Raw genomic sequence first — 17,219 nt, forward strand, 5'->3', positions numbered from 1 at the left:
CGCCGCCGCCGACCATGCTCGTCGTCATGCCGTCGCCGCCCTCCTCGAGGATGGTCGAGGCGCGCCTGCGCTCCGAGCGGCTCATGGTCTGGCCGCCGATGCCGATGCCGCCGCCGCCGGTGCCGCCGTTCTGCGACGTGTTGTTGGTCGACGAGTTGATGATCTCGTTGACGTGGCGCTTCTGCGTCACGGTCGAGGCCTTCTTGCCCATCTCGCGGAACGCGTTGCCCGCCGTGATGGGCGGGATCGACAGGAGGAGCGCCGAGCCGAGCACCTGGTACGACACCTGCTGGGTGCTAAAGTAGATCGAGATAAAGACAATCTCGGTGGCCGTCTGGAGCCCGTAAAAGTGGAGGCCCTGGCGCAGCAGGAACGACGAGAGGTCCGAGTGGGACATGGTGTTGATGCCCTTGCGCCCGGTAAAGAGCGACTTGAGCCCGCCGTCGACGAGGCGGTGCATCGTCATGATGAGCAGGGTAAAGTCGAGGATCATCGACGAGCTCTTGTAGACAATGTTGACGACGAGGATGCGGGTGAGGTCGCGGCGCGTGTCGTAGGCGCAGTAGCGCGAGTTGGGGATGCGGCGGCCCACACCGAGCTGCGGCAGCGAGACGCAGCTGAGCGCAAACACGATGCAGTACATGACGGTGAGGGGCACGACCACCTTGCGCTTCCACGAGTACAGGGCCATGGTGCGCTGGAGGAAGATGAGGAGCACCGAGTCGAGGATGATCATGGCGAGGATGTTGAACGTGAGCGGCACGATCGAGCAGTTGTCAAACTGCGTCGTGAGGTAGACGAGGACCAGCGACAGGAACGCGGCCGGGCAGGTGCGAACCAGGAGGTAGGCGGTGCGCGAGACAAACTTGGCCGGGTCCGTCCAGCCGGGCTTGCGGATCAGCTGGATGTCGAAGCCGATGTGCGAAAAGAACTCGAGCACCACCATGCCGAGGCAGATCGAGTAGATGACAATGAGCAGCAGGAACGACTCGGCGTCTTCGATGGGGACGGCGTCAAAGATGATGCCGGCCTGGCCTGCGCCGTGAATGGCGGGCGCCGCGGCCGCCACGACGGCCGAGTCGGGAGCAGAGAGCAGCGAAGACATGGCGAACGCAGCGTTGGGGCCCGTGAACGCGGCGGGTGTGAGGGCGAAGGAGCCGGGAACGGGCGGGGTGGCGGTGTTGGTGGCGGTGGTGGCGGTGGTGGCGGTCAAGGAGTGTCGGAAGCGCGCAACAAGCGGACCGGTCGAGGCAAGGAGGATGGTCAAGGGGCGGGAAGGGGGGAGAAGCTGGTCGACAGGGAGGCCGCGGGCAGGCAAGCTTCACATGAAGAGGCGACGCGGCGCTGAGGAGGAGGGGTCGTTGGGCGGAGGCGGAGGAGGGGCTGTCCACGGCGACGGCTACGGGCAAGCGGCAGGTAGCGTCTTATAGCGGTCGCGGGGTGGGCCGAGTCGGGCAGGCACGACGACGACGGCGGCGGCGGCGGCAAAGATGAGGGCCTGTCGAGGCTCGATGGCCTGCCTGCCTGCCTGCCTCTGCTCTGATCCGCCACGCTCTAACTCGTTGGCAGCGGGCGACGCTAGCATACGCCGTTGACAGGGCCATGGTGCAGAGGCTAGGCCAGGGTAGGGTGCCCTACCCTGGAAATCACACGTCGTCGTCGTCGTCGTCGAGATCAGAGCATCTCGCTCGCCTGCCGGCTGGCCTAGCCTAGCCTAGCCTGCCTGGCTGTCGAGCAGCCGCGGTGAGACCTGCAGGTGCACCCAAGCCAGGCTACTGTACCGTTGCCAACAAAAGAAGGACCGTCGCACGGTGGCAGGCAGGAGCAGCGGAGGCTGGAGAACCAAGGCAGGCCAAGCAGAGCTACAGGCGGCCTACGACAGCCGACGCCAGGCAGCGGGCGAGCGAGGAGAGGCAAGAAGAGCTTGAAGATGGGCCAGGCAGGCGGCAACGGCAGCGCGCGCACCTGGGCGGCTCACGGCTGCAGCCCCGCCCTTGGCGGAGGTCGGGAGAAATTCCGGTTTCTCAGGACGATTCGCTCAGGCTCTTGCTCAGAGCCGTCGCTGTGAGAAATGTGCCTGCCTAACTAGCTTGTGTTCGCGGCAACCCCCAGTTTTTCTTTCTGTCTTCAAAAAAAATCCTGCGATTTTTTAAATTCGATTTTTTATTTTTATTTTTTGGCCTTCGCGCCGTGGCTGGCAGCAGATCGATGTCTGGGGGCGGCCCTCTCGCCGAACGCGCGACGCCAGCCTTTGTGCTCGCCTCCGCGGCGGCCGTCTGTCGAGGGCTCCTGTCCGGGGTCGGCCACAAGCGCGACAATACTCGGAGCCCGGCCCACTAGTCTGTCGCCAAGCAGATGAAGCAGGTGACGCTTGGTCCGTGTCGCCGTCGTCGTCGTCGTCGTCGTCGTCGTCGTCGTCGTCCGCGGTGTACGCGGTGGCGGGTGTGCGAGGAGATGGAAAGGACGGCACGGGTACCATGCTCTGTTCGCGCCTCTTTTTGCATCCCAGGCTGAGGCGCTCGCTCCTGGCCCAGCACCTTGTTCGGCTGGTGCAAAGGCGGGCACCGCACCCTGCTTGCGCGCTCTCGGGATCATGCGACCCGCATCTCGCTCGCCCGTTCGTCCGCTCGTCGGCTCGCTCGCTCGCTCGCTGTCTGCTGCTCAGTGGGCCGTCCGCGTTCAAGGGCTGCCCTGGCCTGGTCTGCAGTGTGCGCGGCGCTGCGCTGCTCTGCTCTGCACGACGGCAGTTGCCAGAGCGGTCCCTGCCTGGCTGAGCAAGACGGCCCCAAGCGAGCTGGCCAGCCAGCGACAGCGAGCGGCGCTTCAATGCCGGAGAGTCTGCAACGCACGCAGGTGCAACGTGGGAATCCAGCCGACCATCCTTCCTTTGCCCGTCTCTCCGAACGCCGCGACAGCCCCGCGCGCCCTGGCCTAGGTGGCTCTCCATCTCGCTCGCTCCTTCCTCTCGCTTGTTGACGCCCTGGCCTGGGCTGGGCCTGGCCTGGCCTCTGGGACCACCTCATCGCACCGCTCCCATGGAAATGCACAAGTGTACGTACGTACGTACGATGGCTGCGCGTGCGTGCATCCTGCTGGAGTACAGCACAGCGCAGCGCAGCGTCGGACAGCACTCACGGCGAGCTGCAGTCGGGATCAAAGGCAGGGCGAGGCAGGGAACCTATTCAAAGTCGCATGGCAGCGCAGCGGCCCACGGCCGACAAGGCAAGCAAGCAAAACCGGGCAGGCAAGATCGAACAGGCAGGGCAGCGCGACAACAGGTAACGACGGCGGGACCCTCCCCGACCGCCTGGCATGCCGTCGCTCTCGGCGGCGACGACGTTGGAAGGGAGACAACGCCGGGCAGGGCAAGCGCAGCGAACGGTATGTACACACGCCGGCTGACCGCTCGACAACGAAGGGCAGCATGGAACGGTACAGGACCGATGCGGAGCAGGGGACTCAGGGTGTATTGTTGGGATCCGCCCCGCCTGCTTGCCATCGCTCAAAATCGAAGCGGCCAAGATGCTGCACCGCTAGACAAAAGGCGAGGATCAAGGGGGCAGCGCTCCGCTCGCGCCATCCGCTCGCAGCTGATGATGACTGAAGCCAGCAGCATTGTCACGCCCAGCACACCTGCTGACATTCAAATCACAGCGACAAGGGCGCCGGCCTCGCTGCGCACGCCCGTACCCGTTCGTCGACGGACGGTAGCATGTGCTTCGAGGCCGACGCTGCTGCTGCCACCGCCATTGTCGGGGTTCGTGCGCCGGTGGCGGCACGCACTAGGGCGTCGAAATGAAGAATTGAGAGCGCGGGCCTGCCGGTAGATGTTGCTGGGCTGCTTGCGCATGGGAAAGCCGGAACGGCGTCCGTCCGTTGTCGTCGTCGTCGTCGACGCTCGCAAGAAGAAAAGACGGCCGCAGGCAGGAATCGGTATGCAACCAGGGGAGCGAAAAACGATCTACGCACGCACGCACCTCGGTCACGACCAGGCTGACTGCTGGCGGCATCCGGAGGGGGCAGAGCGGAGCGAATGGAAGCCAGCCGAATGATGATGGTGCACGGCGCTGCGGCGTGTATACGTGCGTGCGGTGTTGGCGGTGTCCTCGGGACGCGAACCGAAGACGATTTAGAGCTCTAATTGAGCCAGCCAGCCAGCTGGGCAAGGGATGAGGACAGATGAGAGCTAGGGGAAAGAATTGCCGAAGGCGAGGTCAGGAGCAGAGGGACGAGAGGCCGCCGTACTGTGGCAAGCCTGGTCCTTTGCCACAGCGCTCTGCCCAGATTGAGGGCCAGCAGCATGGAATCGGCCCACATATCCCTCCTGCGGCTGAGCGGCGGCAAATCGACCGGCCGGCTATTGTTCCTGCCGGACTGGCGTGGCCAGCTTCTCCCCAGCCTGCCTCTGTCCTTTTGTTCGAGGCGGTAAGGCAAGGTCAGCTACAGTAGTGGTACGGTGTGTACCGGTATCAGATCGCAGTCGTTCCGCCTGCCTGGCGGAGGTGTTCCATCTGGACGCTGCTGGTCCGCGACACACCGACTAGGCCCGCCGCGTCACGGCCAAGTGGTGTCGTGACAGCCATGGATGTCTCGCTTTTGAGCGGCGCGAGGCGGGACGGTCGGATGGGATGGAGGGAGAAGGGACTCGGCTCGGCTGACAGACGACGCGAGCGAAAGCACGAGCTAGGCGGCCTTCCGAGCGTCGACGGGTCCATGCCAGAGGGATACGGCACCTTCGGTAGAACCCCACCATCATCTCGCACCACCGACCAGCGAGGTGAGCAGCGGATCAGCATGCGGTCTCGCCTTTCACGCCTTCGGCTCAGGGCTCGACGTTTGCTTGTGTCTCGCCGCCGCCACCATCATGGTCCTCGCGATACGCTCGACGTGATCATGATCGTAAAGGTACCTAAACACGGCGCTGGCCGCTTCGCACTGTACGGTGTCACCGCCTCGATGGCCTCCATCAAGCGGCCCTTAGCCTGCATCGTGAGTGGGTAGGGACATTGGATACGCCCAGGTCGCTTTCCAAAGCCAGACGCGCTCTTGCCTGCCTGCCATTCTCGCAACGGTCGTCGTCGCACTGGCCGGGATCTTGGCAAGCGAGGCAGGCGACAGAGCGCATCGACCGACTGCCTTCGTCGTTTCCCTCCGCTCTGACTACTCCGTCATGGCAGAAGGCAAATCAGGGATTCGACGACGACGCTACGGAGGTTTTCCGCCTTTCAAAGGCAACCAACCGCCGCCGACGACGACCAAGACGTCCACGATGGAACGCCAGGGATTGGTCGACGCTCCCGGCGTTGTCCGGAGCACTGGGAGGCCAAGAGAGTCGGGCCGGCGAGAGCCAAGCGAGCGAGAGCGCAGGCAGGCAGGGTCCGATGTGACCTCGAGCATTCGGCTCTGCAAGCACCCTCGCTCGCACGGCCACGGCCACAGCATCCAAGGAGCCGGCGCATATACGGGAGGTAGGTCTGATCTACTGCAAATGGACTGCAGCGCAAAGGCCGTGTCGGCTCAGCCAAATGCAGCGTGCGTATGGTCGTCGGTTGGTCGGTGGTGGTGGTGGTGGTGGTGGGGGTGCTGGCGTTGGCGGGCCTGCCCCTCGATGGCGGAAAGGAAAAATCGAGCGGCGAGCAAAAGGCGGCAGGCAGGCCCATGTCTCGCCTGCAAAATGGGGGGGCGCTCTTGTGCATGTATGCACTACGCATGCCCACGCATGCATGCATGCATGCTCGCTGCACAGCTGGCAGCCGCATGAGGATTTAGGGCGCGTCGCCAGCTTCCGCCGCCTGCCTGCCTGCCTGCCTGCCTGCTTGCCTGCCGGCTTGCTTGCTTGCTTGCTTGCTTGCTTGCTTGTTGCTTGCTTGCTCCTCCGCCCAGAGGGTAGAAGCAGCAGCAGACAATCGTGGCGGGACGGGCCGGGCAGGCCTGCCTGTTCGGGTCGACGCTCTCGATTTTTCTTCGGCTCGCGCTCGCCTCGCCTGACACCACCACCACCACCATCTCGTGGCAAACGGGCGGCGGCAGGGCAAGAGCCTCCGTGGAGCAGAGGAGCGGGCAGGCGCTCGTACCGTGCGGTAATCTCGTCGACACCGACACCTTTGTAGCCTGGGCGACCGCCGAGCCCAACCACCAAACACGGCTGCTTAGCTTGCATCGCCGTCCGTGCGTGGACCGTGACCCGCTGCATGGCTCCCGTTTATCCGCCTAGCAGCTCGATCCATACCTACCCAGTCTGCCGCTGATGGCCGCTGCTCAGGGTCAGGGCCAGGCAGGTGTGGTGCGGCTGCGCGGTCATGTTGCGCTGCGATGAAAAACAGCCGGCGCCGGCTTGGAGGTAGGTAGGCCTAGGCCTCATCGCGAACATCTGTAGGCACACACACACGCACGCACGCACGCACGCGCGCACCGCGAGGCAGGTCCCACCAGCAAGCAGCAGCGGCCGTACGTGCGAGCGGTGCGTCCCGACAGCGGCAGCGGCTGCGGATGCGGGGCCGCTCGAGGACACGCACGCACGGTTGCAAGGGTATTGTGGGCTACCGTTTAAGCAGCAGGTTGGTTGTCGCGGGATGCTCAGGGCGGCAGCCAGGTCCCCGAGAAAGCCGACCGACCGTCGCACGTCGTCTCTGCCAGCAGCGCCACTCTTCGCTCATCGTCGCCGTCGTCGTCGACGACGATGCCGTCCGAGCGCGCTCGTGACCAACTGTGGGCGTCGTGAAGTGGGTCTCGACCCCTCGGAGCAGGCCGGTGCGGAACGGAAGGCCCTATTTGTCGCCATGCCAACGTCGTCATTGTTATTCCCTTCAACCACTTGGCTGCTCAGCTTGAGGGACAATGGCAGGATCACCTTGGGCGTCTATGGTCGGCGTAGGTTCAAAGGTACTAGTCGACAACGCACCGCCGTGCGCAGATCGGGGAGGAACACAGGAGTCCTGCAGCATGTCTGCCTCGATCGAGTCGTTGGTACGAGACAGCAATCGATCCGGATGCGCCTGCTGCTAGTTGCAAACAGTCCAGGGCACGACTGGGGTGTGGCGCCACGCGAGATTGATTGCTCGGCGCCACCTCCGACCAGACGGCGCGGGGGCAGAGATGGGGTTGCGATTGTTGTCGTCGTCGACCGCCCGCCGTCGTCGTCGAAGGAGAAAGACAAAAGCAGGCCCAGCCCATTCCCCCGCCTTTGGCTGCCTGGCGGGTCGGTCGGTCGATCTCCGCTTTCGGATTGAGGCTCAGCCCAGCCCTGGCGAGCACGAGCAGCTGTCTCGTTCATGCTGCGGCAGGCAGGCGGGCAAGCAGGCAGGTGTCTGGGCTGACGAGGATCCCCGATTCGACCTCCGCCGGGGCGCAGATCTTCTCATCGCCTTCTCAACCACCCCTGCCCCCGCTTCATGCTCGCGACTCGCCAGGCCCAGGACCGGAGCTGAGCCAAGTCAGCCACGAGCGTGTCCCAGCCACGAGTCCCAGCCATCTCGTCCCTGCTCGCTGGTACGCGGTAAGACACCTGCGAAACGCCGCATGAGCATGGGAAGACGGCCATCGTCCGACCTAGCCCCGCCAGACGGCCGCGGATGGGGATCCATACCGTGCGCAGCCAGACGACAAAAGGGACACTGCCAGACTCAGAGAGATCCTTTCGCATCGGAACCATCGGGCCGAGACCTCGGGATCCCAACGATCTCGTCCAGTCCAGGATAGGAGCAACGGGCGGAGCTTGGTGCCTGCGCCGTCCAGACCGTTCGTGGTTCACAGGCGGGCAAGGTGTTACGTACCTACATCGACTGCTTCCCCGGGAGAACGACCTGCTGGATCTGCGGAGCCGAATGGGCGGTGCGCCGGGGTACAAGGGAGGCGGGGGCGACGTGGGTACGTACTTGGACGGCCATTCCGCTGTCGTACAACGGCACCCAGACTGGGCACGTCTACTGTGACTTGGCACGAAGTGGCAGCGGTGGCGGCGTCGATGGGTGCCTTTCGACGTCCGTTCGCCGTCCACGTCGCTCGAGGACATCGTCCGAAGGGGTGGTACGGGGAGTTACGTACGTGAGTGCGTAGATGGAGCCGACGCAGACCGAGCCGAAGGAAGTCGGCAAAGAAGCAAGCAAGAGGCAGCAGAAGGCGTCGGAGTCCGGTGGCCAACCATCTGTCGAGCGGCTACCGGTAGCAGTCGACAAGATCTCGACAATGGAACGAGTCTGTGGTGGTGCGCAAGACGCGATGGGAGCGCAGCGAGCCGCGCCCGCTCCGACCCGAGGCGGGCGTGGCGAATCCGCTCTTCGAGCATCCGTCAGCCCGGCGGTCATCAGCCACGAAGTTTGGCCGCTGGTGGCCGCAAGCCAACCCGCTACCCTGGCGTTGCGAGCCGCCATCTCCCTTTTGGTTAGGTCGTGAGCGGCGACCGCCGCCACCGTCGTTCGGGCTCGCTACGGTCGTCGAACCAATTACAGCACGGGGTCGGCGTGCCACCGACGAGGCGTGGACTCGCCACCGGTACCGCGGCAGAATCACACCGTCGGCCGTCGTTCTGTGACCCTTTGCGGCGAGGCTTCGGCGGTTGGTTGCCTTAACGAACGAACCATGCTCGGTCGAGGGTCGATGGCTGCCGGCCTCCGTCCGGCGAGATGCAATCGTCGAAGCGAAGCTTGTTTGCGGTGTCACGGCCGCTAGACGAGCGAGGAGCGGCGACATGGCTCGGAGTTGGCCGCGACGATGCCGCACCCTCGCTCGTTATGAGGTCCACATCGACGACGATGTCGACGTCGAGTCCGGCGTCGTCGTTTGCATTTCTGCGGCGTCGACCAGCGGCGCCTCGACGTGACAGCCGATGCCGTGTCATCGTTTGCCGTCGAGCCACTCGACCGCTGAACCGACGCCGAATGGCGGCGGTCCGAAGGCGGATAGACGGGAGCATGCGTGCGTCCTAGCACTACTTAGTTGCTTGCTGCCGGCCGCGCAGTGACTAGGTCATGTTTGCTGCACTTGCCGACCTTTATCATGCACCGCCTGCACTACACTGTACACGCCGTCGCCGTCGAGATCGAGTCTATGGCGGCAGCATGGTTCCGCAGCAGGCCTGCTTGCCGCTACTGCACCGCCACCGCATCGGCCGATGCATCCGCCCTTGACACCCGTCGTCGGTCTGCTTGCTTGGCGCATCGGTCAGGGGCTGACGTTGGCGGGGGCTTGCTCGTGTTTGCAAACAGCGCTTGCTTGCTTTGCTTGCTTGATGTGCTCGGGTCGAGTCGTTGATGCGGGCAAGAAGCCTGGGTCTTTGACGTCGGAGGAGGCCGCACCATGGCATCTTCGGCTTTGTCCGAGGTCGAGGACGTTTGAGAAAAGGCTGGGGAAATTCGGAGCGAAAATCGAGCACAGCGTGGTACGGCCCACAAAGCGGTCTGCCCGATATCGGTCGACACAGGACGGCAGGGTTGATTGACGGCGAGCCCGAGCCAGAATGGACCATCCTTGAGTGGGAGCCTTGGAGTCCCCCCCATCGGCCCAGCAGGATCCTCGACGAGCCGCGCGCAGTCGAAGAGAGGCAAGGCCAGAAGAGCTCGAGCTCGGTGCGAAGCGGCGCGAAGGTGCGAGAAAGCCCGCGACGCAGGCTCGGAGCCGAGGCCAGGGTGTGGGCGGTGGCCCGAGCCCACGCCCGCGCTCGACTTTTTCGGGGCGAGGCTGAGGCTAGGGCTAGGGTTTGGGTGCATTCCATGCCTCCACCTTGGCTTTTGGGCCTGGCTGCCCTCGGAAGCTGGCTGGCCAACCCACCTCGCCATATCACTACTCTCTCACGCCTGCTCCTTCCGCACCACTCGTCACCCATCCACCCGCCTCGACCGGACCCGACCCGACTCGACTCGACTCGCCCTCCATCACCATCATCCTCACCCGCAACAGCGCAGCTCATTTCCAGCCCTCCCTCGTCGTTCTCGCACACAAGCAACGCCAAGTCTCAAGCAGGGTGACCATGGCGCTCGTCTTCCACACAATCGAGTACGAGGAGATTCCGTTGGCCGACCAGCACCTGCACCCGCTGTCCATCCGGCCTTCGTCGGTCTACGAGCGCGACGATCCCCGCTCCATCATCTACGTCATCCAGGATGAGCCCAATATGTCGGGCAGCATCGACGACTATGACGGCTTCGACCTCGCCGCTGCCGTAGCCGCCGCCGCTGCCGAGCGACGACAGCAGCAGCAGCAGCGCATTCAGCAGGCAAGGCAGGCAGAAGCCATGCGCAGGCTCGAGAGCGTCATGGAGGACGAGGCCATCCTCAACGCAATCGGTCGCAGGATCCTCGCCATCAACGGCTACGACGTACCCGAGCCCTGGCAGCACTTCCATCGCCGACCCCAATATCAGCACCTGCACCAGCACCAGCACCACCACCACCGCCATTCCAGCCCTGCTTCCGTCCAGAGCGAGTGGGCATACCTACCTCCCCAGTACCACCAGCAGCTACCGCGCGGATACGGCTATAGCAGCCGAGCATACCCGCATGTGTTCAGCGCCTCGTCGCTCCAGCTGCCAGGCCCGTCGAGCGGCCGCACCGCCTGGCAAGGCGACGAAGACGCGGACGAATACGACCAGGGCCAGGACGAGGTCGACATCGACTGGCTCGGCAGCGAGCTCCTGTCGCGCGAACGCGGCGCTCCAGTCTGGATACTGGATGCGCACCGCACCGCCGAGAGCCGGGACAAGGCGGCGACCCCGAGCTTCGAGGTTATCGAATGTGAGTATGCTCGACGGCCGCCTTCGGTGCGTCGGAACACAGAGCGACGCCCGCTGACGATGGCTGCGGCGAGCGTCCTTCCCCTTGGCACAGACGACGATGACGACGCGGACGACATGGGCAGCGTCCCCGGACGCCACTTTGGCATGCGCGACATCCAAGAGCTGACGACTGAGCTGGCCGCGCAGCCGCCACGTCCCGGAGAGGCCGCCGCCGACGCAGCCGCCGCCGGTATCTCGCCGCTGGCCACGTCGACGTCCGAGAGCGACGCAGCAGTGTCCCGGCGCTCCACCTCGGACGACACAGCCTCTGGCCAGCCGCAGCGGGCGCGTTCTCGGTCGAGAGCTGCCACCGTGATGAGCGAGAGCGAGGAAGAGGAACTCGAGACGGTCGGCCGCGTCGAGACAGAGGATGACGCAGCGGCCGCTGCTGCAGCAGCCCCGGTCGCTGCAGGAGGGTCCGGTGCTGCGGACAGGCCCAAGAAGGCAGTCAAGGTGGTGGACACCAGGACGGGCAACGCGTAGAGCGGGAAAGAAGGCCGTCCGGCCGGATCGAGGCACATCGCAGCGAGGCGAGCCAAGCGATGCAGACACACAAGTCGAGCGGCGCAGTGTTGCGCTGAGAATCTCGAGACTGGACCGGTGACGTCTATTGCTCTGTTCAATGACGGAAAGCGGCGCCTCATTCGTCGTCGGAAGGCGTGCCCTCGCTGCCTGGCATTGCGGGGAGACCGAGTGCAGAGTGAAGCGGGACGAATACGAGCGTCAGCGCAGGGCTCTACGAAGCGACATGTAGCGAGATCCGGCTCACCCTCGTCGTCGTCGTCGTCGCGCGCGATGTCGCTCTGGTCGACGGCGACCTCGGCCTCTGCGCGCTTCAACCGCTCGTAGAGCTGCTTGCCGAGCGCGGTGTTGGCCTTTCTCCCGTAGGAGAGCAGGTCGACGGGCTTGTCGCCGTCCTTGTTCTGGATGCGGGGGTCGGCCCCGGACTCGAGCAGCTCGTTGACTGGAGAGGCCGAGTAGCGCAGGCGGACCGAGATCGTCGAGGGGAAACAAGGGAGTTTGGATCAGCGTCGCTGGCTACCGTGGTGCGGCCGGTGCGTGTCGCCCCCTTGTGGCAGCTCACCGATCCAGTTCCTCAGCTCCTCTTTCCTCTCTGCGTCCGGTCCATCGATGTCGACCTTGACGGCCTCGTGGAGCGGCGTGTTTGCGTCGATGCGGTTCTGGGCGTCGACGTCGATCTCGAGGTCGAGGATGTCGCCGAGCACCTCGGTCGACTGGTGCGCGGCGGCGTAGTGGAGCGCGTTGTTGCCCAGTCCGTCGACGTGGTTCTGGTCGAAATCGGGCTGCGGATCCAGGAGCGACTGGAGCAGCGCAGCGTCGTCGGTGCGCGCGGCGTGCAGGTACTGCTTGTCTGATGGCGGGGGCAGGGAGAATGAGCGGAGACGAAGGGACGAGGGCAGCCGTCAGCATGGGAGGGAAGCGCAGCAGCGTCGGACGAGATGGTGCTGGCTGCTCACTCTGAAGCTCGATATCCGTTGAGTCGGCCATGGTTGCAGCAATGCGTGCGGGCGAAGAGCGAGAGTTGGGCAGATGGTGGTGATGGTGGTGGTGAGGGAGGCGGGCAGCAAGGCAAGGTAGAGGCGGTCGTGCTTGCTTGGCGGCTTGGCTGTGCGCCCAGAAGCGGGCCCATGCACGCCCGCACCGCCGCCGCGGGGCCCCCCTGCCTTGCCGCTAATTGTGCGAGATCGGCCTCCACCCACCTGGCAGGACACATCGGGACGTGTGCCATCGCCGATCTGGTCCCGCTCACTTTCTCGGAAGCTGGATCTGGCCGCGAAGGCGAGGTGCTGCGAGGCCCAAAAAATGTGGATTCCAAGATTTTTCCTTCCAGCGCCGCTGGCTGGCCCTCCTGTGTGCTGGGCCACCGCCGCTCTCCCAACGGTCTCCCTCATCTTCCCCTCCTCACCTTGCTGGTACGCCGCTCCGCTCTGCACCCCGCCGCCATCACCTCCCGAGATCGAGCAGCTGCAGGCCGTTCATACCCAACCGACGCGCAACGCAACCCAACCCATCGAACCGACAGCCAAGCAGCGCACGCCATGCCTGGCGTCAAGCGCAAGTCGACCGGGTCCGGGTCCCAGCCTGGCACGCCCCTCTCCAAGGCGTCGCCCTCGAAGCGCAGCACCGCAAAGTCGCCGGCAAAGCGGGCCGCCGTGCAGTACGGCAACGGAGATGACGACGATGACGACCAGGACGACGGCTTCGACGATGCAGAGGACCTTCTCGCCTCGGCGCTCAATGGAACTGGGTCAGCAGCGTTAGCCGACGACGACGACGACGACGACGATAGCGAAGACGACGGAGACGACGACGACGGTGACAACGCCGCCGGGGACCATCTCGAGCTCATGTCCGACGAAGACATGGAGGGCGGATTCGAGGACCTCGAAGGCCAAGAGGAGGATGACGAGGGGGGCTTCGAGGACCTCGAGGCTGGCGGCGACGGCGGCGCCGGTGACGACGACGACGAGGCCGGGCCATCACAGAAGCGATCCAAGACGTCGGCGCTCTACGCCCTGCCGACGACGGAAGAGGTGCAGGGGCTCAAGGAGACCGGCGAGCTGTTCAAGAGCAACGTGTTCAAGCTCAAGGTGAGTCTAGTCGCTCGCGCAGACACTCTGCCCACGACCACTCGAAAGCCATCGCAGCCGCTGATGCTGCCCGATCTTCTCTCCTCTCCCCTCTCCATCGCGCGACGCACAGATCGACGAGATGCTGCCCGAGGTGCGGCCGCAGTTTGCCAAAGCGGGCGCGCTGGAGCTGGTGCTGCGCCGCCTGCACACTCTCTTCGAGTCGCTCGAGGCCGTCGAGCCGTTGCCGGTGGCGCAGGCGCTCCGCCGCCTCGACAAGCGCTCCAAGGGCGCAGTCAAGGTGGCCTTCCCCGACCCGCCGCCAAAGGCCGATGCGCCGTACAAGCTCGGCTTCGCCAAGCCCGCCGCCATGCACCTGGTCGGCAGCTGGCCGCTCAAGTCGGCGGCCAAGAAGCCCGACGGCATCGACGTCGACGTCGCCGTCGTCATGCCCTCGAGCCTCTTCCAGGAAAAGGACCACCTCAACTTCCGCTACTTTTACAAGCGCGCCTACTACCTCGCCGTCCTCGCCGACGCCATCCGCGCCAACGCCGACAAGGTGGGCGTCGAGGCCAGCTACCAGCTGCTCGAGGCCGACCCGCGCCGCTCGATCCTCATCCTCAAGCCGGTCCACGACCGCAGCGACACCGACTTCTCCAAGCTCAAGGCGTCGATCCGCATCCACCTTGCACACGAGCCGGACCTCTTCAAGGTGGGCCGCCTCGGTCCGTCGCGCAACTGCGTCCGCATCGGCGGCGGTCGTGGCGGCGACGACCACGACGACCACGACGAGGACCAGGACGCCGTGACCGCCTCCGCCGCGACCGCGACTGCCACCGCGCAGGCGGCCACGCCGCGCTACAACGCAGCCATCCTGATCGACGGCCTGCAGTTGGCCCATCTCGTCTACCTGCACACGACGGCCCGCGAGTGCCCTGCGTTTGCCGACGCCTGCCTGCTGCTCAAGACGTGGGCCTTTCAGCGCGGCTTTGGCGCGGGCATCCGCAAGCGGCGCAGGCAGGTAGCGGGCACCGGCAGCATCCGGTTCATCCTCACCATGGTCCTCGCCCACCTGCTCCATGGTGAGGAGAGGCAGCGCGGCACCAGCGCCGGCGCCGCCCGCGCCAAGTTGGCCACGGGCTTCAGCAGCTACCAGCTCTTCCGCGGCGTCGTCGACTGGCTCGCCACCCACGACTTCCGCGCCCGGCCCGTCTTTATGAAGCCTATGCCGTCGGCCGGGCTCGCCTCGCGCAGCGACAAGGTGCCGCGCGCCGACTTCTCCGCCGTCTTTGACCGCGTCATGGTCGACCCGTCGGGCACGCTCAACCTGTTCAGCTTCCTGCCCACCGGCTCGCTCGATCTGCTCCAGTTCGAAGCCAAGCGCACGCTCGCCATGCTCGACGACCCGACCTCGGACCACTTTGACGCCCTCTTCCTTCAGGACCGCACGGCGCCGCCTTTCACATACGATGAGGTCGCCACGCTTAGCCTGCCCTCTTCGTCGTCGTCGTCGTCGAGCGCGCACGGCAACGGCGCCTCTGCGACCGCCGCCACGGACAATGCGCTGAGGCGGGCCGACTTTGGCAACTCGTACCAGGCCAGCATGATCCAGGTCAGCGCGACGGCGTCGCGTGCGCTGCGCGGGCGTGCCCGATTCGTCGCCCTGTCGCACTCGACTTCCGGCGGGCTGATGGAGGCATGGCCGCTCGGCTCGCCGCGGCCGGCGTCTCTGGCCGAGGCCGAGATCGGCATCGTGCTCGATCCGGAGCAGGCCTGGAGGATGGTCGAGCACGGTCCGCGCAGCGACGAGACCGAGGCCGCCGAAGAGTTCCGCCGGTTCTGGGGCGAACGTGCCGAGCTGCGCCGCTTCAAGGACGGTCGCATCCTCGAGAGCGTCGTGTGGCCCACGCCGACGATTGCCGCGCGCTGGGCCATCCCGCGCCGCATCCTCGCCTATGCACTGCAGCGCCACCACGCCATCGACGGCGACGATCTGGCCTTCCTGGCGGACCGCTTCGACGGCCTGCTCGACCTCGACGCCTCGCTCGCCCGCCTCGCCCACGTCGTCTCGGTCGAGGAGAAGGGCTTCCAGCTGGCCCAGTCGACCTTTGACGGCCTGGTCAAGCAGCTGCGCGCCATCGAGGACCTGCCGCTTTCGATCAACTCGATCGTCGCAGCGTCGCCCGGCCTCCGCGGCACCAGCACCTTTATCCCCGGCCCGCTCAACCTCAAGTCGCTGGGCGGCCGCGTCCCCGACGTCGTCTCCTACCTCGACGTCCAGAACGTCGTCATCACCTTTGAAGGCTCCGGACGCTGGCCGAGCGAGCTCGAGTCGTTCCAGGCCATGAAGGCCGCCTTCTACGAGAAGATTGGCACGGCTCTGGCGTCGAGCAAGGCGGGCGACGACGGCGGCGGCGCCCAGTGCCGCGTCGTCTTTGACCCGCGCGGCACCGCGCACAACCCGTTGCAGGACCAGAGCGCGCTCGAGGTGGTGCTGCCGTCCGGCTTCGCCTTCCACCTGCGCATTTCGCACGAGCGCGAGCCCGCCATTGTCGAGCGCATCCTGTCGGACCGGTTCGAGCCGGCCGCGCTCAAGAAGCGCGCCAAGGCGGCCGCCGCCGTGTGGCACCGCCGCTTTACCGTGGGGCCGCGCCACCACCGCATGGTGGCCGCGCTCAACCACAAGTTTGTCGCGTTTGGCGGCGCGACGCGGCTGGCCAAGCGCTGGCTCTCTGCGCAGATGCTGGGCGACCACGTGGTGCCCGAGGAGCAGGTCGAGCTGGTGGCCGCCGCTGCCTTTCTCTCGCCCGAGGAGGGTGCTCCCGCGAGCGCCGTGGCGGGCTTCCTGCGCATCCTGCGCCTGCTCGCCAGCTGGCGTTGGAAGGAGGAGCCTCTGATGGTGCCGCTCGAGACGGCAGTGGGTGCGGCCGAGGGCGTGACGTCGTTCGCCTTCCCCACTGAGCTCAAGACCGAGGTCGAGGACAACTTCCGCAACGCGCGCGCCGCCGATCCGTCGCTGTCGAGCCGGGCGTGGTTTATTGCGACCGAGGTCGACGTCGAGGGCGTCGACTTTGGACGCGACGGGCCGTTTGCCGGTGCGGCCGACGGCATCCGGCGCCTGGCCAAGGGCGCCGTGGCCATCCTCGAGGGTGGCTCGGCGCTGCAGCGCCACGACGTGCTGGCGCTGTTCACGCCCAGCCTGGAGCACTACGACTTTTTGGTGCGGCTGCGGCCCGAGGTGCTGTCGCGGTACGCCAGGAACGTGGCGGCCGACAGCAGGGTGTGGACGAGCGGCGGCGGCGCCGATGCCAAGGGCCGGAACAGGTACGCCAACCTGGTCGACGGCGTCGTCGACCTGCCCAGCACCTTGGGCCCCGTCGCGCGGCCTGGCTTTGACGCTGGCGCCGCCTTTCTGCAGATCCTCGTGGTGAGTGCACATTTCCCTGCTCTGCTCTGCTATGCCTGTGACACGAAGACTGACGCACGCACACACGCACTCACTACTCTGGCCTCGCGATCGACGACTGGCAGACGCACTACGCGGATACCTTCCGGCTGTTTTACGACACCGAGGGCGGCACTGTGCTTGGCGGGACGTGGAACCCGGCGCTGCAGCGGGAGCGACACTTTAAGGTGGCGCTCGGCTTCTCCAGCAGGCCCGTCGAGGATGGCGGTCGGAAGTCGTCGTCGCCGGCCGATGTTGTGCTGAACCGGCAGGCTATCCTGGCCGAGATTGAACGCATCGGCCAGGGCGTCGTCGAGTCGATCGAGGTGCGGTCGCTGTGAGGCGAGGCCGCAGCGCCTACCTAGGTTGCTAGCGGTAGACGCAGCGACGTCGAAAGAAGAGAATGCATTCGCAT

General features: G+C 65.7%; 5 protein-coding genes across 5 annotated transcripts in view; 3 read left to right on the top strand and 2 right to left on the bottom strand.

Moving 5' to 3' along the window:
* The window catches only part of PFL1_06562 (uncharacterized protein), a gene marked incomplete at both ends in the record, with an annotated part of 2,073 nt that extends 968 nt beyond the window's left edge, over positions 1 to 1,105 (bottom strand). The window contains one exon of the mRNA XM_007884105.1: positions 14 to 1,105. Coding sequence (XP_007882296.1) covers positions 14 to 1,105 — 1,092 coding nt within the window. The remainder of the gene's footprint in view (positions 1 to 13) is intronic.
* A 3,476-nt stretch (positions 1,106 to 4,581) lies between these two features.
* Positions 4,582 to 5,001, top strand: PFL1_06563 (uncharacterized protein; the record flags this gene model as incomplete). Its single annotated transcript, XM_007884106.1, has 1 exon — positions 4,582 to 5,001. The coding sequence occupies one exon, from the start codon at positions 4,582 to 4,584 to the stop codon at positions 4,999 to 5,001; it is 420 nt and encodes a 139-aa protein (XP_007882297.1).
* A 4,963-nt stretch (positions 5,002 to 9,964) lies between these two features.
* PFL1_06564 (uncharacterized protein) lies at positions 9,965 to 11,251 on the top strand (the record flags this gene model as incomplete). Its single annotated transcript, XM_007884107.1, has 2 exons — positions 9,965 to 10,727; positions 10,821 to 11,251. 2 exons carry the CDS (start codon positions 9,965 to 9,967, stop codon positions 11,249 to 11,251), a joined length of 1,194 nt encoding a protein of 397 aa, XP_007882298.1.
* Positions 11,252 to 11,408: 157 nt separating this feature from the next.
* PFL1_06565 (uncharacterized protein) lies at positions 11,409 to 12,277 on the bottom strand (the record flags this gene model as incomplete). Its single annotated transcript, XM_007884108.1, has 4 exons — positions 11,409 to 11,440; positions 11,538 to 11,732; positions 11,853 to 12,140; positions 12,247 to 12,277. 4 exons carry the CDS (start codon positions 12,275 to 12,277, stop codon positions 11,409 to 11,411), a joined length of 546 nt encoding a protein of 181 aa, XP_007882299.1.
* A 551-nt stretch (positions 12,278 to 12,828) lies between these two features.
* Positions 12,829 to 17,145, top strand: PFL1_06923 (uncharacterized protein; the record flags this gene model as incomplete). Its single annotated transcript, XM_007884154.1, has 3 exons — positions 12,829 to 13,380; positions 13,493 to 16,786; positions 16,891 to 17,145. The coding sequence occupies 3 exons, from the start codon at positions 12,829 to 12,831 to the stop codon at positions 17,143 to 17,145; spliced, it is 4,101 nt and encodes a 1,366-aa protein (XP_007882345.1).
* Between the last annotated feature and the right edge of the window lie 74 nt (positions 17,146 to 17,219).

Source organism: Pseudozyma flocculosa, assembly GCF_000417875.1.
Source record: "Pseudozyma flocculosa PF-1 unplaced genomic scaffold scaffold00027, whole genome shotgun sequence".
NCBI classification, from domain to species: domain Eukaryota; kingdom Fungi; phylum Basidiomycota; class Ustilaginomycetes; order Ustilaginales; family Ustilaginaceae; genus Pseudozyma; species Pseudozyma flocculosa.